Here is a 14,044-nt window from a genome sequence, read left to right on the forward strand (position 1 = left end):
ATCCGAAAATGACTTCTGGAACAGATTTTTACTTACCTCGCTCAAAACAATAAATATTATAAATATTTCCAAGAAGATTGTCGAATTGCTCTGTTCTTTTGGCACACAGTGGAGGAGTGAACTGCGCGTGTACAGGCCAAAAATGGCTTCTTTAGCAGCAATTGTACAAAAAGTTATTTACCGTGTTACATGTATGATGCGTTACATTTATACCGACTCTCCCCACGTACTTACTAAAGTAGCCATCAGCAGAGTTTGCATTCACGTGACTGTAAGCGACGTCAGAACAAGCTCCCGGCATCAACACACTTACAAGGGTAGCTCTTACCCACAGCCTACCAAAAACACCTACTTACAGGACCGATGTAGTACGTGCCAAGGCCATGCATGGGGATTAGGGACTATTTATAGAGTTGGTCAGTTTCTTGGCAGTTTTATTGACTGGCGTTTGAAGTTCTTCAAAAAGCAGAAATCGCATAGTTGCGAGCAACACGCATTGAGATTATACTTTGTATTCTGCAGCTGTATCTATCTGTCCAATCGTGGCTTATAATATACACGTTACTCTGAAAAAGTGTTTGAGAACGCCGAATTTTCTTATCTGAAAGATGTTAATTTTTTTTCGAACGGCAAGAGTCTCCTGATCTGGTGCGCCTTATTCTGTGTTAGGTTCCATCTGCAGATACCTATGAATAGTTTATAAACCGCAAAAGACAGCGCAACGTAAATATGTTTACAGAGCCAGTTAATATAAACGAAACGGTGCTTTGCTTTTGGCCGGAGTGCAGCACGACTCATAAAATTGCAATCATCTCTAACCTGGAGAGATGTATTCAGTTTTAGAGTTTCTGCTGGTGTCGACAAGAATCAATAGGACTGCTATTTGGAAGGCATCGTTTTCGCTGAGTGGATCCTCGCTGGCTACCTGCCATTCTTTGAATATGAAACTTGCGAAGAAGTCTGAGTAGCCTAAACTATAGCTACATCTTGTATTGCGTATTAAGTTAACTGTGCAGAAAATACAATTACAACGGGCGAAATGTGGATTCATATCGTGTTAATGATAATTTGCCTTTGAAATAAAGCGTAGTTTATCGCTATTGGATGTGTTTCTGTTGACAACCATGGGCTTTACAAGTATATGGATATTTCTGGCTGGAATAGTCAACATCCCACGAGGAATAGACGGTGGGTCGCTTCGATCGCATGCACTTCACATGCTGGTTATCTTTAGTTTCCTAGCTAGAATTCTTAGATAGGCAAAGTTTCCTTATAACAAAAACTAGACACTATGCGTCATGTGTTAAATTCGTGATATTTTACCCTTGCAGAAGGATCTTCAGTTGCGTGTTCATTAAAAAAATGTGTTAGGAGAACCATAGATAGGATTTATGACACCACAATTAACCACCTATTTAGAATTTAACATCCACGGATGCATTTGGTGGGCATATCGAGACGACAGTTTGTAAACTTCATAAATTATTTGAAATTGTTTCGTTAAATATAAAATGGTCCAGTCAGGCGTGGACCATTTTTTTAAATCTCGTGACTGTAGCCTATATCTTACTTCAACATGGGCTGTAGCCTACATATTGACAGCAATGGGGAAAACAGGCTAAAGGTGGTACCTGGTGAGTTGTTAAGCAATTCGCTATGCTCGCCCTTTTGTATCAAGCACTGTTAAGTAGCCTATAGATAAATAAAAAATAAACTCAGACATGTGTAGCTATTCGAAATAACCGTTGTTGTGTTAATTATGGTATTACAAATTAAGCTGAATGAAACTTGAACATACTTGATAAGAGGACATTGAGGCTTCTTTGATGTTCGTACATTGCTTGGGATTGCGCAGGAAGCGGTAGTAAAATATTGCTAGCCTACTGTTAATTTAACGAAACGGTTTGAACGAGAATTGCCAGATTACTCACACACGTAATGAAAACATGATTTATAACTGCCTGATTGTAAAATGATTGTTGTCTAAATGATGACAAGTGTCATCTAAACTTTGACCAATAGGTTTGACAGAAATGAAACAAACCACATCCCAGTGAAATGGGATGCTTCCATGTTTCCGTATATGGTTTGTGTGTTGAGGGTGTGATAGAGTGCTTTTGGTCATGTAGAAATGCTTTCAATTTATAGGTTACACTGTTTGTTTAAACTGTCGCAAATATAGCATCCTCATAAAGCATATGTTTGTGCAATATGAAAACATTGAAGCAAGTGCGTTTTCTTATACCACCAATATAATGTATATCCGTGGCAGATTAGTGCTGTTTGCACATGATTAGAGCGTGACAAATTCTAAAGCAGCTCTATTTTTGCAATAGAATGACTCGCATTTAAATTAGGATGAATAAAACGGACTTTGATTTAGTTTGATATATTGTTGTATACTCATGGGTGACTTGACACTGTTTTCAGAACAATAATTGCTGAAAAAAGGTTGACTGAATATTGTCCACTATCCACTGTAATTCATTTGTTGGAAGGACCCCTATCCAGTGCCACTTATATAGCTCACAATTTCCATTATCCATTTTCATTGTGAGTATTTACTGTATTTACTTTACATTGTGAGGTTCAGTACCTTGCTCGAGGGTGCATCGCCTGCAGCCATTTGCCTACAGTCCTTGTACCTCAACAAGCACTGAATTGTATTTTGCCGCTGAGTAAACCTGAGGCGTATTCTGAAGTATGAAATTAAAGCCATAAGAATGAGAATGCCACAAATATTATTAAAATGATGTATTAATGTGTCAAAGCTTCAAGTCAGGGATAGACAACTTATTCTACACCAGTTCACAATTGATAATTGATATTATCTGGGTAGATCTCAAAATCACCTGGTAATCCAAATATGGATCAGTTGCTAAAACCTTTTAAGCTTTATTTCTGTGTATTCCAATATCGTTACTAACACCTCAGGCAATATAAAAAATCAAATCAAAGATTGTTCCAAGCTGAAGACAGTGGAACACCTGAGAAGCAATGGGAAGAGTAGGTGCGGCCAATGTGAGGCACAAGGGCTGCATGCATCATATTCCACGTGCATATGAAATGATGATCATAATCTAAATTATATATATATTGTGCACCAGAAACGAAAGGTTAGTTTTAATTTAGTAACTGATATAAAACTTCATTGTGCCATACGATAAGAGAAAAAAGAGCAGGGCACTGTTTTCCCACATCCTAATATTCAAGGTATTTTCCCAAGCCTTTGCACTTATAGACCAGCATTGCTAACGAATGCCCCATATGTGTAAACCACTTCATTCATTCCTTTTTAATGACACACAATGTGCTCTGTTTCCACGTGGCCATGCCCAAATTGAGTAGTCCTGCTTTCAGCCCACCGCTATGCTTTGCTGTTCCATACAGTATGAACAAATGACTTTTTCACTTTCCCTAATGACATGCTTCAATTAATACAAAATTTTATTACCCTTACAGGAGCATGTCTCTATCAGGGATCCCTGTTTGAGGTAGGTTTGTAAAAAATATTTTTTATCTGTCATTTCATTTAATAAGCACACCAATTGTGCTTGTGCTCACAGCCTGTCCTTCCTATGAGTTTAGGTCATTCATTCAGCCTACAGTAGGTTCCTGGATCATAAATAATGCACAGGTGTAACATCATTACACAATTGCAGAAGGTGTTGGTTGATGACTTCATGGGGCATCAATCAGGATTATTACAAAGCAGTGGCTTGAGATCTGTGTGAATAGATGTGTGTCATAAATAATGCACTCTTGCTGACTTTGTGAATGTTAATGGATCCTATGCTGGAACATGTTATTTAACAGATCAGTGGGGGACACCAGTGGCTTGATTACTGTTTAGCATTCCTTTGAAAGACTGTGACTAATCTATTTTAATGTAATCAGCAGTGGATTGAGATGTAGAACTGTCCATTGCATGCTGTAGCTATGTCAATGGTGACTAATGAAGTCTCCAGGCAAGCACTGTTTAGCGACTACGTGTTCTGAAGTAGTTTTTGTAGATGAGCAGTTTCCCTTGTATGTTGATATGGTTATGTGAAAAAAACAGATTCAGTGTTTCAGGAATGAATGACTTTGTCCAAGCATGAAATCAAAATAGGTTGCATTTGGAGATATCAAATATCACCAATATCAAAATTTTAGTTGATGCCAGTAACTGCTATTATGATAAAAGTACTACAATTGTACAAATGTAGAACCCTTGTAAATATTGGTTTATTTTTCTTTTCTTAACAGGACCATCACTAATAATTATTATTAGAAAATGTTAAAAATGTTGATGATGATGATGATAATAATAATAATAATAATAATAATAATAATGTAAAATGCATGGTTAACTTGATGAGTTACTGGCATTTCAGTCTGAAAAACCAAAAAACCTTTTACAGTTGTCCACAGGTCAGTGGTGTAATACTCAACTTAAAATTTGTACTCTGTGGGAATCCTAAAAGCACTCAGAAGCACCACATTAAAAATGTACACTTTCACTTCTCTTCATTTTGGTAGTTTTAAACCTTTTCAACAAGGCATACTCTTTACAATGGCACTGCTTTATATGAACGAACAATTTCTGGCCACTGATCATTAAATTGTCTGTCAGGTTTTATTCGGAAAGCAACTTCTAACACGGAAGAATGTGCACTTGCAAAAACAAGGTTTAAATAAAGTGACTGACAGATGTTCTTGTTTAAAGTGTAAATTGGATCTGTGACTGAAAACAGTGTGTTTATTTTCCATAAGTACATTTCCAGAGCTTGGATTATTGCAGATAATGGCAGAGAATGTCAATCAGTGACTGCAACTCATTCTGGCTTCCCTGTGTGTGGTATGGGTTTCTTGATTAATCTGCACTTCAGAGAGAACAAGGTACAATCTCTGGAGACATAATGTCACTATGCAAGCTGTTTTGGGATTACTTGAAGTGCATTTTCTTGCTTTAAAACACAAACCCATTGATTACCCTGTACTGACCACTGTGCAGCTGGCACGAGAACCCAGTAAGTGTACAGTATGTATCTAAAATAAAAAATAAAAAAACACCAGTACTAAAAAATATTTTGCAAGAAACTCCAGAATGTGAACAATCCCTTTTTTCTTGAAACTAGCTATTTCAGTTTGATTGATTGCATGCTTTGTCACAAATATTTTTTTGTTCCAGTGGTCACGTGTCTACACTTACAGCAGTTATATCAGTATATGAATTAAACAATTTCAAAGACCTGTTTCTGAAGGAGTAATTAGCCATGTAGCACGTAACTGACTGATTAAATGTACTGGCACATGAATATGAGAATCTTCGTGTCATGCATAAATATTTCTAACATAATGTGACCTTAAGAGTGTAAGTGTTCTCTTAATCAACATTTCAAGTATCTTAAGAACAATTAACAGCTTGTTACAATTCATAACATAACATAATGAGAACAGGCCATTTAGCCCAACAATGCTTGCCATTTTCCTATCACTAAAATATGCCTAGTGCTCAGGTTATGCACATACTTTACATTTAGCTGTATTGAATTTCATTTGCTAGGTTTTCGCCCACTTGTAGAATCTGTTTAAATCTCCTTGGATTACTTTAGTAGATTCCAAACTGTTAGCTGAATCTTCCAGTTTTGTATCGTTTGTAAATTTAACTAATTTATATATATATTTATATAAATTAGGAAGTTTAGTCATCCCAGCACCAATCCTTGTGGGCTTCTTCAGATCCCTCCTACTACTATTCTTTGTGTTCTACCCTGTAGCCAGTTCCGAACCTACTCTGAAATACCTCCAGTAATTCCTACTGTCTTCATTTTGATAATGAGTATATCATGTGGTACCTTATGAAATGCTTTTTGGAAATCTATATAATAGCATAAGCCTTTCTACAATCAAAGCACCCTGTAGCTTTTTTAAAGAATGCCAAAAGATTTGTAAGACATGACCTTCCCTTGCAAAAACCATGTTGGCTATCCCTTAGGATGTTATTATTTTCAAGAAACAATTCTAACTAGTCTCTAATGATATATTCCAGTATTTTACATGTGGTGCAAATTAAACTGACAGGCCTGTAGTTTCCTGGATCAGTACGGTCCCCTCTCTTATATATTGATATTATATGACCTTGTTCCCCGGCATTTCTCCAGTTTCTAAAGACTGCCTAAAAATGCCTCCCAGACGTTTAAAGATGAAGTCTTTGAGTACCATTGGGTATATGCCACCAGGACTAGTTGCCTTATTTATCTGTAGTTTATGCAAATGATCTAGTACTTCTTTATCCCAAATCTCAATATCTGCTTAGACATTATGAGTACTGAATATGCAACAAGGTAACTATTGAAGGCAGCAATATCCTTATTCTTATAAATTAATTCTCCTTCTTTGTTCATAATGCAGTTAACCTCCCCCTTAACTTTTCTCTTCCTACTGCAGCATTGAAAAAAACATTTAAGATTACTTTTTGCATCTTTGGGAATTTGCCGTTCAAAGATCCTTTTAGCGACGTTCTTTTTTAACCTTAGCACACATATTACAATATTCAGCATTATAACCTTTAGTATTGTTGCTTTTATATATCTCATGAAGTTTATTCTTTTTTCTCATACTCTCGTATAACTTTATTCATCCACTGGAGGGACTGCTTTTAAAAAAAAAAAAAACTTACATTCCTTACCCTTGGAATGAATGTATATTGTGCATCAAGAATAACCCTTTTTAACCTTCCCCACAATTCACATTCTTACAGGCAAGAAGTTGCATCACATCTTGTTAAAGTTGGCATGCCTAATATTATACATTTGGACTTAGAGGTAGCCCTCTTAATTTGCAAAATATATCAAATCTGCAGAATGATCACTCGTCCCAAGTGGCTCCACCTCCATGCCCCCCAAATTTCCTAATTAATGGATTGCAGTGTGTGTGTGTGTGTGTGTGTGCGCGTGCAAACGCACACATACATTCATACTTCACTTTAAATTCTGTCAAATACTTCCCTGCACTGCAGATGAAATGGAAAGATGATACACAATGTGCTGTACCATTTTTGAAGCTTTCTTTCTCACTGGGTCCCCAGAGAGGATGTAAAATTAGCCACTGCAATGCAAGCTGTGCCTTTTTCTTCTTGTGGCCAAGAGGCACGCATCACACACTCAGCTGGGCTCTAGCTTTCTGCTCAGATGGTTTACTTGAAATACAGATGTTCAGACAAGCCTTGATTTTAAACAACTGTGGCTCTATTCTATCCTGAACTGACTGTAGAAGAGTGATGGATTTATTAGATGAAGGTGTTTGGACATTAAATTTATCTTGTCGATGTGTCTTCATCAGAGTAGCTGGGCTGGAAACTGCTGGTCATAATTATGAGTCCAATGACTGCTTGGCTGGGAAGGCAAGCTCATTCTGATGTTACATCAGAATGTGAAATAACAATTAAATTCATCTTATCAGTCATACTGTATATGTTTCATATATTGCATTCTTGGGTTGGATACAGCCAACTGTAAATAAATATACATGTGATAGAAATACTCCAAGCAATAAGGTTTACTAATGGAACCTATAATATATGGATATTAATAATAATCTGTGTGCAGACTGCATTTTTTCATCATTCTGATACAGCACTACAAGAATCACAACAAGATAAGACAATGAGCTGTACCTCCCATTTCTCCATTTGTACATTATAAACTGTTATAAATCATTTTTACAAGCATGATGGGTGATGGGTGAGATGGTTTTCACATTCATCTTCATTGTTGAAGCTATAATCAATGAATCTGTGATTTACACTTGTTGGTGCATGACAGCTACTCTTTATAAGGTGTGAAGGAAGATGTAGCAGGATTTCTACCAAATTTTAACTACTGTGGTACATGTAGGGGGCACCATAGATAAAAAAAAATAAAAAATAAAAAAACTAGATGAAGACTGCCATATTGAACCTGTGTGTCTTTAATAGCTTCCTCATTTGCCTCTATTTTTTGTTTTACTTATACTGGCTTAATTTAATATAAATAAAAAATAGAGCGCGTGTTTCCAGCAGAAACTTTCTGACTCACAATTCAACTGAAATAATAACTTTTGTTTACCATAGCGGTGTTTAAAAAAATGATTGAAGTGATTGAACTGTTGTTAAGGCTGTAAAGACAGTGGATGAAATTGAAACCAGGAGAAAATAGTTTCTGCACCTTAAGGCTAGCGAGAGTGCTGTAATTTATGTGCACTGAAGCATGCGCTAAGTATCGAAGACATCATTTCAATTAGACCCTAGGTACGTATTTTCATTACTTCGTTTAAGTTGTGGTGCCAACTGCAAAGTGCATTATCTTTTTAATAACACCATGCACAGTTTTGAACTTGATATTTCCCATTTGAGGGACACAATCTGTGTGCTAGCAGCTGGGGATTGTTGCAGGGTTATGAAGTGACCACTGGCTTATGACCTAGCATGATGTTCTCTCCCACAGTGGAGACAAAGGGTTAAAAATCACTGCACAGGTTGATGGAAGAGATGGACCGCTGTGAATCTTATGTTAGTGAGAAGATTCTGGAACAGCAGAACAGAAATTCACATTATATTTTATACAATTGATGTGGAAGTTTAAGAAATAGTGCAGAGACACTTTTTCATTGACCATAAAAAGCTCTACTCTTTTCTACTCTGTCAGTAGCCTTGTTAAGTTTATGGGCAAACTTCTATGAAAAAAGCCTCAGATTTTACTCTCAACTAAATTCACTATATTGACTCTCCAAGCCTGATTCAATGGAGAAAGGGCATTCTGTTCAACTTTTGTTCTCCACTTAGACTGTAATCCAGAGTGGGAAGACACAGAGCACCCAATGTGCATGCAGTACATCCGTGCCTCATTAAATGATTATTGCATTTTGTGAATTTTATTTATGAAACAACATTTACCCATGAAATAGCTATGAGCTGTCTGTGATGATATGAGCTACATTACCTTGGTAGCCTCAATTAACTTCAATAAACTGAATTTGCGACAAATTAAAGAACAGCTCTTGTCCTCAGAGGAACTATTCACACGAGAAATTGGACCACTCAGTGTAGAGGAGTGGAGCAGGTGAATACTTGGAGAAGAATGAAATGCTGCAAAAAGCACTGTACCTTGTGGAGAGATGCCACAAATGTGCCCCAAATATGGCACAAAAGAAGTGGGTAATTACATCTGTCAACCCTTGGCCTCCCATTCATCTGTGAACACAGAGACATTATTTATCTGCCCACTGGAAACGGCGTTGCTCCACATTTGAGTCAACAGGGTGGACGCCCGGCCTGCAGTGGGGCTCAGCGGCACAGGAATCATCAATCTGCCGCGCGAATGTGCCACAGTTACACGCATGAGCTTAAATGCTGTGCCTGCATCCACTGCGTTGTCCTATGACCCAGCCCCTGTGGAATATGCAGGGGACAGAATGCGGAGAGGAAATATACCTGTCCCAGTTTCTGGAGCCAATTATATAGCAGGGGGCTGTAATGTCAGGTCTTTGTGAACAAATGTCATTGTTGAATAACTAAGGCAAAGAATTGAGGAGAGTCAATGAACCATGAAGAGACTGTCGCGGCTGTGGCATGGTGCATTTTCATTATTGTCTGTTTGCACAGCACATGAGTCCTCAAGAGAAATGCCAGCAAGTTTAAATGTACTCTTTGTTATGGATTTAGGCTTGAAATATTGCCTGGAAAGAACAGTGCACTGCCATACTTCTAGTGTAACTTGGCTACACTTTTTTGTGATATTCTGTCACCTCTTAGAAATAAGCTCTACTTTGTTGTATGTAGGGACATGGGCATTACTCCTTCCAAGCCACTTTCTCTTAAGAAGTTCTCTTAGGAGCCTGTTTCACATAATTCTTTTCATGAGAAAATGCCTGGCTAAAGTATGTGGTACAAAGAGAACAGAAAAATTGTCTATTGTGGTACGCTATTTTCAAAGGAGGGTTTGCTATTGCATTAAGAAATTGAAGCCTTAAAACAGTCTCTTTATTTTGGCTTATTGATGTGATGTGATGTTTTTTTGGAGTGTGTAACTTCAAACTGGATATAGCAACAAAGAAATGCAAGCAGGGTTTTTGTTTTGTTCTTTTGAAAGGAAGTGTCCTTTGACTCTGCCTCTGACTCCGATTTATGCTGGTTGATGGCCAGACTGTTCGCATGTTCTGTACTTTACTGGTGTACATTCACAAAGTGACAGGGCTGTGTTATATATTTCAGAGTTTCACCCTGTGCAAATCACTTTGGCATCTATAAATACAAAACTTAATGGAGTATAGTATATATGTACTCATCAGCATTTTCTGTAAGGTACTAAAGGCTCCCTAAGGATATTCCCAATGAATTCTGTTGTATGACTGATGTTAGGCCATGCAAGACCATTAAGGACATAAAGACGAGTGACAAATTATAGGAAAAACCAACATGTCTTAGTAAGGTGTACTTTGAAACATTGAAGCTATTCACCATGAGCCTCCAGAATAGCTTCAATGTGCTTTGACATAGGTTCTACAAGTCTCTGGGACTCTACTATAGGGATGGAGCACCATTCTTCCAAAAGATATTCCCTAATTTGGTGTTTTAATGATGGTGGTGGAGAGCGCTGTCTAAATTGTTGGTCAAAAACCTCCCATAGGTGTTGGGTTGAGATTTTGTGACTGCAAAGGCCATAATTTTATGATTTCATACTCATAAAACCATTCAGTGGCCCCTTGTGCCCTTGTGTCGTTTCAAACGACGACTGAAGACCCACCTCTTCAGGCTGCACCTCTCCCCATCCCTTCCCCCCCTGTAAATGACTAAACTTAGGGTTGTAACTAGGCAGCTGTTTAATAGGTGACTTAGTTGATGCGCCAGTCTTAACGACTATTTGTATTTTTATTTATTTTTATTTTTCCATAGATTGCGTTGTTGCCGTTCTCGTTGTTAGTGTTAATCAGTTTAACCACCAGGGTCCAGGTTGAACTATGCGGTTGTTCCCTGTACTTGGACCGGTACTTCTCTCTAGGGGTTTCGTCATACTTGTTCCTGGTTATGGTTATACACTTTGTTGTACGTCGCTCTGGATAAGAGCGTCTGCCAAATGCCTGTAATGTAATGTAATGTAATGGATGGGGGCATTGTCATCCTGGAAGAGGCCACTCCCATTAGGATAGAAATATTCCATCACAGGACAAAGGTGATCACACTTTGTATTGATTTGCAGCGACCATTACCTCTAAGGGTACAAGTGGATCCAAACCATGCCAGGAAAATGCCCCCCACATCATAACAGAACCAGTGGATCCCCTGGAGCTGATTTGGCACACACCATTCTGGTGCATTCATATTTACTTATTTAATGAAGGTTGCAACAACTAAATCTTGGCCCTTTCCTAATATCCTGTAGTGTCCTTTCTCCCTTCTTTCATCTATTTCACTGACCTGCAGTGACTACAGATGGACAAGATACGGCTCCTGCCTTGTTGCTGTCACCTCTTCATGTTCTCAATGAAGGCATGACTTTAGTTTTCTAATACAGCCAATTTCTCTGAATAAATGCCAGTTTCTCACTGCAGGGTCCAGTACTTCTCCTCATACTCTGCGGGCACTTGGATCCCTTAGTACTAGGTTGGAAAAAAGGGTTGGTTATTTCACCTGTGGGTGAATTGATCCAGGAGGACATTTAATAGAAACTGGCCAAAATCACAGGTTCTTGGCAGTTGTTAAAAGGCAAGGCTTTAATTTGGTGCTCTCCCCCTGGGGTTAGTTTCAGTGGTAGAATGTGAAATGGTCTTTGCTGAGATGTGGCCTGGGTTTGAAATGCTTTGAGAGAGTTGCTTTAAGGTCAGTACAGGGCAATTGCGCCACTTCCACAGTTCCAGTTAAGCGTTTAAGTTGTTCATATTCTGTAGGACTACAACAGAATCTAATTTCTTCTCTTCTTTGATTTGATTAGGTGTAGGAATGTGGCACATGATCGATTTTCCATTAATTTAGCATAGTAATTTCATTTCATACGTTGTGTGTTCTGTCACCTGCATTCACTTTGATTTGAAAGTATCAGTTGACTGAAATATCTCAAGTTTATTAATGTTTGGCCATTTAAATTACTATGTGTAGATTGTACCCACTCCACTAGATACTGTTTGATAACTGCGATTGTAAGTTGTTTATAATGGGATAAGTTCAGCGTCTGTCATTACTAGGCATGCTAGACGGAAAACTATTAGTGATCTCCTGGTAGACAAAACAAACCTGCAGTTTGTTTCTTAAAATGTTGGTTAAATCATATAAAATGATCTCCATCTACTATATTTGCATATATGAGTTCAGTTCACTGTGTAATATGTGTGTGCAATAAGAGATAAAGATACAGAGGTAAAGATACAACTTTTTAGCAAGTGTAGTATAGCAAGTGATACTACAGACACTAAAATAGCTTATTTATCTGTGGACCATACTGAAAGTTGTTATAAAAGTTTCTTTCAGATTTGCTGAGTGAAATTCACAAAGACTCCAAACAAAAGCTGAAACAGGACACACACTGTGTTTATATATATACAAACTGAGTACCTATACTCGCACATTCAGATAAGATGTCAATCTCTACATTAAGCCCAGAGACACTACTTTCCCACTGAAACAGCAAAGCGCCCCCCCCCCCCCCCCAAAGAAAAAGTGCACACTGAAACATAAAGGGAAAGTGCATCTGTTTACATGCAGTATGTGGATGTCTTGCACCACTTGGATACACATGGCAAGGTGTCTGCCAAGTCACCTGAAATATATTTTATGAGAATAAATGAATGCGCAGAGCAGTGCATACTATTGGGGGAAGTTTGACAGTTTGAGGAAAATTTAAATTTGTCGGGGCTGCCGCTGTGACTTTGGAGTGTGGCTAATTGTGCTCCTTTTTCATTGTGTTTTATTTTTGGGTGAATGCTAATGGAACAGCCTTTGAAATATTGATTGGCCTCAATAACTCCTCTGAAAGGACTGTCAGAAGCATTGTGCTACAGCACATGAGGATTGGTACATTTGCATTAATGGTGCCATTGTCTGTGGGAATAGTAGTTCATTATTGTGCAGTTTTTTGGGCTTAATAAAGGTATTTGTAGTGTTTTCTTACACCCATTTGTAATGAGAAGAATGACAATAAACGCTACTTGAACAATCTTTTCATTTAACATTTTTGACTGTAGTTAAAATGATAGCTACAGTACTGGCATGAATTATGGATTGATTATATTTATAAACAAAGTTTGATGATTAATACAAAATTTTGCAACAACAATTTTTGGCATAATAAATGTCATATGTTATATAGGTTATATTAACGTAAAACAAAAATGTATAAATAATTAGCATTTGAGTTAAACTTGTAATAATCATTACAAATTCCTATATATACATATTAGTTCATACCAACATAATTGAGCAGTCTAACATATCTTACTGGTGGAAATTTTATAATCGGCTTGTTACCACTTGTGAATAAGAAGATATTTCAAATAGGGGGGAACCGACAATTATCACTTTTTACTGAATTACTTAAAAATAATGTGATCGAAAGGTGTGAAATTTCAATAAGCCACATTATGTTTGGGGAGATCACAAATGGGTTGTGTACAATTTCACAAATGCTAACACAGTTTGATGTTCCAAATGTAACGTATGTGTAGAACAGTTGTAACAGAGGTGTGGTACAATTGTAACAACGAAAATAACTGAATAAATTGTTAATATCTGCAATATTTACAGGACAAAACACAGTTGGTTCAAAAGTGCATACTGTGCATGAATTTTTAAAGCAGCAAATTTAAGAAATTGTTAAGAAAAATTAGAACAAATATCTCTTTTTTTATGAGATTTGTTTGAATTCAATTTTTGAAAAAAAAAAAAAAAAAAAAAGGGACAGCCCAACTCTGCACTTCCTGCAAAAGAATGTCTTGTGAGAAACATTTGATTGGTATATCCTTATACACGTTTTGGTTATCCCCATTGCAGACTACAGAAATTTGCAGTACACCCTGCACAATGCGCACGGCT

At 37.4% G+C, this 14,044-nt stretch overlaps 1 protein-coding gene across 4 annotated transcripts in view; it reads left to right on the forward strand.

Moving 5' to 3' along the window:
• Positions 1 to 304: 304 nt before the first annotated feature.
• LOC118212173 (extracellular matrix protein FRAS1-like) overlaps positions 305 to 14,044 on the forward strand; it is an 81,389-nt gene continuing 67,649 nt past the window's right edge. For all 4 annotated transcript variants that reach the window (XR_004762181.1, XM_035389816.1, XM_035389818.1 and 1 more), the window contains exons 1-2: positions 305 to 1,188; positions 3,463 to 3,494. Coding sequence is in view for 3 of the 4 variants with exons in the window: in XM_035389816.1 (XP_035245707.1) it covers positions 1,125 to 1,188; positions 3,463 to 3,494 (96 nt within the window). In the remaining variant the exon portion in view is untranslated. The remainder of the gene's footprint in view (positions 1,189 to 3,462; positions 3,495 to 14,044) is intronic.

Source organism: Anguilla anguilla, chromosome 14 (genome assembly GCF_013347855.1).
Source record: "Anguilla anguilla isolate fAngAng1 chromosome 14, fAngAng1.pri, whole genome shotgun sequence".
NCBI classification, from domain to species: domain Eukaryota; kingdom Metazoa; phylum Chordata; class Actinopteri; order Anguilliformes; family Anguillidae; genus Anguilla; species Anguilla anguilla.